The sequence below is a fragment of the Vigna umbellata genome, chromosome 9 (genome assembly GCF_029865625.1).
Source record: "Vigna umbellata cultivar VRB3 chromosome 9, Vumbellata_1.0, whole genome shotgun sequence".
Taxonomy (NCBI): Eukaryota; Viridiplantae; Streptophyta; class Magnoliopsida; order Fabales; family Fabaceae; genus Vigna; species Vigna umbellata.
Window position 1 is genome coordinate 26770200 of NC_142173.1, and position 9849 is coordinate 26780048.

A 9849-nucleotide genomic window follows, 5' to 3' on the forward strand; every position below is an offset into this window, starting at 1 on the left:
CATTTACGGATGACGATTTCCACACTCCAAACCTGGAGCAGGATGATCCCATGGTGATCACAGCGGAGATCGCTTGGTACGGGGTGAGCAAGGTGTTGATCGATTAGGGAAGCTCCGCCAACATCTTGTATTGGAAGATCTTCCAGCGCATGGACCTATCGGAGGACTTGAATGTGCCCTACAACGAACAAATAGTGGGATTTGCGGGCGAGCGAGTGGACACGCGCAATTATGTTGATCTCCGCACTTGTTTAGGCATTGGGCGGGAGAGCGACGAGAAGAAGGTTCACTATTTGTTTGTAGATGCCAACACGTCTTACAATGTCCTCCTAGGCCGACCGTGTCTAAACGCATTTGCAACGATAATGTCCATCCCCATCTAACCATGAAGTACCCATCAGACAAGTGTGTTGTCGTCTTGGAGATGAGAAGCCCCGTTAGCCTCAAAGAGATTCAGAGATTGGTGGGTCGACTCACTTCTTTGTCTAGGTTCATTCCAAAATTGGCCGAACGCATACGACCGATCGTCAAAAAAATGAAGATAGGGGCTGGCGTCGGGGGTTGGGACACCCAGTGCGAGCAGGCGTTCTTGGAGGTTAAGGGCGTCCTAACCAACCCTCCGGTCATGAACAAACCATGGCCAAGGGAGGAGCTACAGGTTTATCTGGGCGTGTCGCCAACCGCGATCAGTGTCGCACTGGTCCAAGAGAAGCTGAAGCCTCGGCTCGTTTACTTTGTCAGCCGGGTATTGCAAGACGCGGAAACACGCTACCAACAAGTGGAAAAGGTGGCTCTGGCCCTCCTCAATGCGGCCAGAAGACTTCGCCCCTATTTCCAAAACCATCAGGTGATCATCCCATATCTAAGATTCTGAGGAAACCTGACCTGGCCAGACAGATGGTCAGTTGGGCAGTGGAGCTGTTAGAATTCAGATTAAGGTTCGAGCCCCGAGGATCGGTCAGGGGCCAACACCTAGCCGACTTCACCGTAGAATTGCCACAAACCCATGGTATGGCCGAATGGAATTTGTATGTCGACGGGGCTTCCGGAAGAGCAGGAGGGGGTGTAGGGGTGGCCCTGGAAGGGTCGGACGACTTCTTGTTAGAACACTCCCTCATCTTCAAGTTTAAGGCATCCAATAACCAGGCAGAGTATGAGGCCCTGATTGCCGGCCTTGCCCTGGCTCACGACATGGGGGCACAAAGATTGACATGCCGCACAGACTCCGAGCTCGTCGTTGGATAGATGAAGGACAAATTTCAGGTGAAGGACGAGCACCTCCTCAAGTACTTCCATAAGGCCTAGGCTTTGCTTGTGAAGTTCGAAAAAGTAGACATTAGACATACTGAAGTATAGAGCAAAACTTGGTTAAATAAATTGTAAAATTAAGACAAATTAGTTGATAACACCTTATGCGGGGATTATATGTGATTTGGTCACAATGTTTTTAAAGTTTTTATGAAGGGAATGTGTTTTTTTTTAAATATTCAAAGGGTTTTAAATTTTTATGTTTATAATATTTGTGATGATGTTTATTGAGATATATATTTGTTATAGTAATTCTATGTTTGAAATGTAGTTAATGTTCTTGATAGTAATTACCAGTTAGTGATGTATAGTAAAGTATAGGATGTTGACATGATGAATATGATAAATGTGTACATATGTGAGTGTGAAATTATAAATGGATTGTAACATGACATAATGTGTTGGTAGATGAAGTCGATGATGATTATCTTTATTGTTGCATATGTAAGACTATGAACTAGAAACATGTTCTGCTAGATGCTTTGAATAATATTCATTTAAGTTGACTTGAAGTATATGAGATATGTTGTATATTTGGTAGTTAATGTAAAATGTACATGAGTGAATCTTCCTACACCTTCCTCACCTCATCCTGCACCCCCAAATTTACCTGTTTGTCCTTCATTTAATAAAAAGTCAAAACGGTAATTAATGAATTTAATTTTTTTAACCCCCAACCATTTTCCTAACTCCCAACCACAAAAATATTTGTTGGTTATAAACCCTGAGGTGCCCTGTTCTTGATTTTGCACTGTAGCAGCAAGTTATTTTTCTTCACTTTTCACTGGTTTACTGCATTGTAATTGGATTGAGTTGTGGTTAAAATTCTCGGGGTGGTGGTAGTGCTGTTGGAAGATTTGGAGATACAGTGTGACGGCAGGAGGAAGAGGAAGAAGACACTGTGCGCCGGGTACGCAACCGCACTTCGAGGTGCGGAAAGACTCAGCCGCACTTCGAAGTGCGTTTTTTATTATGAGGCCGCACTTTGAAGTGCGGTTTCTGATATCTGTTTTTTTTATTTCCATGCTTATTTTGTTTAATTTTTTCTTGTTTTGTTTATTTGATGCATTTTTTTATTTAATGTTTTTTTAATTATATTAGTACAATGCTGGGGTGGTGGTCATAGTGCTGGATTTTGGGAGATTTGATATGCTGTGAGCGAGAGAGGAAGAAGACAGTGTGAGGTTTGGGTAGTGGAAAATAGGTATGCCAATCTGGTAACCGCACTTGGAGGTGCGGAAAGCAGTGGCCGCACTTCGAAGTGCGTTTTTCATTTTGTAGCCGCACTTTGAAGTGCGATTTGTGATATGTAATTATAATTTTTTTTTATGCATGGTTTTTTTTTATTTAATTTTTTTTTCTTTATTTTATTTCATGAATGTTTTTTTATGTAATGATTTTGTAGTTAAATTCCTGCAATCCTTTTTTTTACATGTTTTTTTATCTCTTTTTTTTATGTTTTTTTATTATGTTATTATTTTTAATTTAAATTTATTGTTTTATGTTATGATTATTTATTTTAAATTTTTTTTTCATGGATTATGCTTAGTCATTACGGAGTGATTAGGGAGTGTATTATTATTCAAAGAATGAATTGGAAATACCTCTTTAATAATATTTAGGTTATATGAATTTTTTTATTAGGTAGTGTTTTTGAATTTTTTATTTGTAATTTAATAAATCTTTAAATTTTAATATTTATTGTAGGTCATATTTAATTATATGAGATGGATAACTATCCATATTTGGATTCTGAAATAAATTATGATTTTATATCGGAGTTTTCTTATTCTTTAAAAGAAGTGGGTGAGGGTGATTATACAGATCAATTTTCCACTGATAAAATATTCCCAACACGCGCCGATTTAATTCAATGGGTTCAAAAGATTGCATTTGATCTTGGATTTGTTGTCGTCACTATAAGATCTGACACAGCAACTGGTGAAGCTAGTAGAAAGACATTTATTTTGTTAGGTTGTGAAAGAAGCGGGAAGTATAGGAAGTATAAGGCAAATGTTCAACCTAGTTTCTCTGGCACAAGAAAATGTGAGTGTCCGTTTAGGTTGAGGGGTAAACCTAAAGGAGATGGTTGGGTGTTGAAGGTTATGTGCGGCTATCACAACCATGAATTAGCAGAGACTTTGGTCGGTCATCCTTTCGCGGATAGGTTAAATGCGGCTGAACAATCAATTCTTGTGGACATGACTAATAGTCAAGTAAAGCCGTCAAATATTCTTTTGACTCTGAAAGAACATAATGAAGATAACGTGACAACGATAAAGCAAATATATAATGCGAGGTACACGTACAAACGATCTTTTAGAGGGTCTAGAACGGAAATGCAGCAGTTGATGATGTTGTTAGATAGAGACAAATACATCCAGAGAAGTAGATGTTTGGACGATTCTGACGTGGTAAGTGACTTGTTTTGGACACATCCCGATTCAGTGCACTTAGTCAATTCTTTTAATATTGTTTTCTTAATGGATACGACGTACAAGACGAACAAATATCGACTTCCGTTGCTCGAGATTGTGGGAGTCACATCAACTGGTTTGACATTCACAACCGCCTTTGCATTACTTTCAAGTGAACGCCAAAGTAATTTCACTTGGGCATTGGAAAGGTTCAAAGGATTATTATTGACATCAGAGGGCGGTCCACGCGTTATTATCACTGACAGAGACCTTGCTTTGATAAATGCAATTAATAATGTCTTTCCGGAGACTTATCAGATGTTATGTACATTCCACATTGCGAAAAATGTTAGAGCCAAATGCAAGATGTTAGTGGATAAGGTTGAGTCAGTGGATGTGTTGATGGAAGTGTGGCAGAATGTCATGGATTGTGACGACCAATCTATGTTTAGTGCTTATGTTCATCGTCTTGAATATGCCTCTTCTGCATGGCCTCTATTTTTTTATTATGTCAACCGCACTTGGATAATTCCGTACAAGACATACTTTGTCAAGGCGTGGACGAACAAAGTTATGCATCTATGCAACACTACAACAAACAGGTAATTTTTATTTTCATCGGCTTTTGTACTTATGTATTTCACATTTGTGTGTAATGTATTAATATGATATGTGACAGGGTTGAGTCTGCGCACTGGAACCTGAAGAGATTATTGGGATCTAGTATGGGAGACCTATGCTCGTGTTGGGATGCTATGCATAACGTCATAGTCCTACAACATAACAAGATCAAGGCGTCCTTTGAAAAAAGTCTGAACGTAATAAGTGATGCTTACAAAGGTTTAATATATAGAAGACTTGTTGGGCGTGTTTCACGATACGCTTTAGGACGTATTGCTGATGAAATTGAGCGAGTCAATAAAATAGGTATGGACAGTGGTCGTTGTGGATGCATTTTGAGCTCAACATACGGCCTACCATGTGCTTGTGTATTAGCACGATATCAACCTGGAATAATTCCACTTGGTGAAATTCATGTTATGTGGACCCGTTTAAGCATTTCAGGTATTGTTTCTAATGAATCGCTTCCAGAGTTTAGTATTGACCGTGAAGTTCAATTGGTACAAGAAAGATTCAACAAGGTTGACATTGGTGAAAAGGTCAACATAAAGCAGAAGATGATCGAAATTGCTTGCCCAGAGATGACGTCTATGGTTGCTCCTACGCATAAAGTGAAAACAAAGGGTGCACAGAAGTCTAAAGTTGCACGGCATGAGAGGTCTACGAAACGTGACCCATCATATTTTGAGCATGTCGACACTTTACATTCGATGACAGAGTCTTCATCACGAAAAACCAAAGTGAAATCGAAGGCCAAAGAAGAAACGCGAAGGACAATACCAATGTTAAATCAATTTCATCCGATTTGTCATCCATTCATTGTAGATGTTGTTGATGTTGTTGCTGATGGTCATTGTGGTTATCGATGTATTGCTGCTATGTTGGGCCTAGGTGAAGAGGCATGGCCCATTATCCGACATGACCCCTACCAAGAATTAACTCAGTGGCGTGATGAATACGCACAATTAGTAGGAAGCTACGATCGATTGGAAGAACTACGACAATCATTGATTGTTCATGATCGATCACAGGTATTGCTTATTTACCTTATAAACATGTAATATATTTATAATTTTGTAATTCTTTTCATAAATATTTCTTAATGACCTACATGTATTACAGGTTAATGCTAAGAAGTGGATGACCATTCCTGACATTGGTTATGCAATTGCAAATCGATACAATGTCATCTTAGTATGTTTGTCATATGTTCAGAGTTTTACCATATTTCCACTACGAACTTCACCGCCTACAGATGTCACACAACATCAGATGTTAAGCATTGGATTTGTTAATGGATGTCATTTCGTACAGGTAAACCTCCACATCACAAGTGAAGCATTACCCATTGGATGTTATGATTTACTTACGAATATTAATTTTTCAGGTTCAATTACAACAGGATTGTCCCTTACCCATGGTGGACATAATTTCGTCAAACTATTGTTACCCACAAGCGCGAGCATGGTCTACATTTTATACACACAGGATGCAATCATTTGTGAATTTAATGACAGTTAATACGACTTATGTAGATCTTACAGAAGACTGAAATTAAGTTTGTTATGTAGACTTTTTTACAGTTCTAAAGACTTTTGTTATGTAGACTTGTCGTTATATAATTTCATTAAACAAACACGATTCATAGAAGTTGTTAAATATATTAAAATTAGTCAAACTATTAAATAACCGGTACATAAATAACCATTAAAAAGACAATCATATATAACAATGTTCTTTCAAGAAAATGATGCACGTCCACGCACATGACGACCACCTCTTCTAATACTAGACTCATACTCCTCAACAGACCTACGAGCTACTTGTAGTGTCTCAGTAGTACGTTGATAAGCTACAGTGCCCTCTGTGACATCTCGACAGGTTAACATGCCCTGCAACATCCTGATCATACGCCTCATACCCCCCTGAAATGAAGATAACCAAAAAAAATTATTTAAGTAAACAAGAACCAAAACTGATGAAAAAAAATCAAAATCAGTTAGTTTCAAGACATACCAACAATCCTAGCTCAGCCGACCGTCTACAACGAACTGGAGGCACCAACCTCTCATCTGGAATGTCTCGCCTCATGCGCGGTGCAAGACTAGGTCGTTCATCGTCGTTGCCTGGAGTGATGTACGGGTGCGACACCCGCCTAAACCACGTTATGTATCCATCAACACATGCATGTGGCTGATCAGCTTCAATGACACTAGTAATGGCATGCTCTGCATACCGCAACCAATTTAGATCAATCGTAGGAATGTCTGGCATCGGAAGACTATCAGGTGACCGTGGTATGTTCTGTTGAAAACCAAATTGACGCAACACGCGTTCAGGTAGATGTCGATGAATCATGTCGCCTAATCGGATCCATCCCGAGTACATAATTATGGCAATCAATGGACATGTACGTCTGTGCGAAAGGTATGGATTCCAGATAACTACATCATAAGTGAGGGCATCCAGAAATGTTCGGCCCTCTGTCAAACTCCAACCCACCCTCGGGGGTATGTATCGTGAAGCACGTTGATCAAGTTCTGTGTACCTCTCAGACACTTGCCTCCTTCCCATTGTAGGAAAGTGCTCATATATCCAACTCTACAAAAAAACATTACTTCAATCGTGGGTTTCATTGTCAAACAATTTTAAAATAAACTTAGAAGATGGTAATGTACCTGTAGAAGAGTGGAATATCCAGCTATCTGTCTGACCTCATAGAAGCTAGCATCTCCTAGCTGCTCATATGTATGTGCAAGTGTTGCTGCTCCCCAAGCATATCTCGAACAAGCATTCAAGTCTCGCAAGAGAAGGAGATACGATACCCGAATTAGAGTCGCACTCTTATTCGTAAAAATTGTGCATCCAAGCAGATGCAACAAGTACGCCCGAGCAGCACACTCCCAATGCTCCTGCTGGATGCACTCCTGGTAGACCTCGCGTAGCCAGCTGAGCCTAACTTTTGGACCACGTGACTGTTTCATCTCAGCTGAAGCTTTAGCGTGGTCCACACCAAGCAGCTCCATGATATGAGATCGAGCCTCATCATACTCTAACTCCTCAACCTCACAAAATTGTCCCATGATGGGTAGGTGGAGCAAATTCATAACGTCATCTAATGTGACAGTCATCTCACCTATCGGTAGGTGGAAAGTATTAGTCTCTATGTGCCACCTCTCCGAAAGGGCAACGATCAATCCATGATCGGCATACTCGTATGAGAGGTTCACTAAACAACCCAACCCCGACATGGAGATATAAGGCTCAATGGCCTCATGATACATTCCAAAATGCTTCAATTTTTTGCCATGGGTGACAACCTTTATCCCCCTTCGATCCTAAATACAAACATAATTATATAAAAAAAATGTAACATTTATTAAACAATTAAAATTTAGGTTGATGACTAACCCGGCCTTGCCATATGGCAAATGCAACATGCTGGGTATAGTGAGTAAGTAAGGAGGTGTCATGTGGACCTCCTGGGAATCCACCATCTTCAGCTTCATCTTCATCTTCATCTTCACCTTCACCTTCATGTTCTTCTTGACTACAGTCATGTTGCGGCTGAATATCCTCCTCTTCAACGTAATCATCCTGACTATGTTCATGCTATAATAACTCTTCCTGCTCCTCATTATCATGCTCATGAATAACGTCCACGCGATATTCTTCTACTCGTCTTCTACGAGCAGATGCCATAGGTCGTCTTCTTTCATATGATGGCTCACTACGAGAGGATGAAGCCTCACCATGATATCCACTTCTAGTTTTAACCATATCTATTAACCAATTATATTATTAACATATTATATACAAAAAAATTATTAATAATGTAATCAAAAATATTCAAACAAATAAAAAATAATATAAAAATCTAAAAAAATTACATATATAATAATTAAATTATTAAAAATTCCAAATTAATAATTATTATTTATTTCAATAAACAATTTAATTATTATTTCAATTTAAAAAAAATTAAAAAAGTTAAATAAAATTAAATATACGAAAATAAGAGAGACACCACATAAATACTTTATATTTTTATATTATTTTGATACCTAGTATAAAAAAAATCTTTTTAACTAGTATAAAAAAACCATTTTACATTAGTATCTACTGGTTCACATTAGTATCTACTACATTAGTATCTACTGATTATAGTGTCAATAAACCATTTTACATTAGTATCTACTAGTATAAAAAAATCATTTTACATTAGTATCTACTAGTATAAAAAAATCATTTTACATTAGTATCTACTGGGTATAGTGGAAATGAAAAAACATTTGAAAAAAAAATAAACAATTGAAAAAAAAATATCATAACCAATATATATGACAACAAGACGATCAGAGATATCACATATATTATTATGAATAGATAGATATTTAATTAAAAAACTAAGTCTCAAAACGCCTCTGTTCTCCTTGCCGCAGATCGAAGTCCGGCCTCTGTTCTCCTTGCCGTAGATCGAACTCCGGTTTGTGCTTACCGCAGTTCGAACTGCGTTTATCCTTGGTTCTGATCCTTTCTCCAGCGAGCTCTCCGAACACGACCCACGAACCGAACCCAGCACATAACAGCAAACAAATATATTACAGCAAGATGGTACTAACCTGGACGCCAGCTCAGATCTGTGAGGAAAACAAACGAGGAACGCGAGCAAAGCACCGTGGGATGGCAGAGACAAAGGACGGAGAGAAAAAGAGGGAGGAAGGAGGGGGTGTAGGTGTAGGGTTTCACTGTTGTGTGAGATGCGGCAGGCAGTGAGATGCGGAGGGAAGAAGAAGAGGAGTTAAAGTTTTAGGGTTTAAAGTTTTACTAAACTTTTTAACCACAATATTTTTCTCTCTCTTCGTTGACTGACAAGGGCATACTTTGGAATTATAATTTTTTTTGGAGGTGTAGGACGAGGGTGGTGAGGTGGAGGGAGAATGAGTCAATGTACATATATGTCAAGTTGTTCAACATTGTTATAAAGAAGAACTCAATTATTTATAAAAAAAAAAATAATGAACTAGAGCATTGTTGGACTAATTTAACACAATTTATGTATTTTCGCACTAAGTCGTTGGATAAAAATTTTATTTGTTGAACGAAATTCAATTTAATAAAAACTTAGTGTTCGGATGAGTAGACATATATGCATGAGAGCATTTAAACATTGTTTAATTAGCTAGGTGAAATAGTATTTTTTAGATTTTAAATAACATGTTTTTAAATATTAAACTAATTTATAATTTAATGAATTGTTATATTTATTAAACTATTATATTTAAATGCAGTGTGTTGAAAGATTGGTGGGTGGTGAAGGAAAGAAAAAAAAACTAGAGGGTGGAAGATAATCGAGTTTCTAACACCTTATAAATTTTGTTAATGGCATTTCATAAAAGAAACCACATTAAAATATTTAAAAACATTAGGGACTTGAGTAAAAAAATATATAGAAACATAAATAAATCATAAGTCTAAAACACAAAATTACTAATTAAACTTT

General features: G+C 37.9%; 1 protein-coding gene across 1 annotated transcript; it reads left to right on the plus strand.

The window, feature by feature from the left end:
- Positions 1–3035: 3035 nt before the first annotated feature.
- Positions 3036–5898, plus strand: LOC124836662 (uncharacterized). The gene is made up of 4 exons (XM_088099356.1): positions 3036–4327; positions 4405–5377; positions 5469–5660; positions 5734–5898. The coding sequence occupies exons 1-4, from the start codon at positions 3036–3038 to the stop codon at positions 5896–5898; spliced, it is 2622 nt and encodes an 873-aa protein (XP_087955482.1).
- Positions 5899–9849: the final 3951 nt, after the last annotated feature.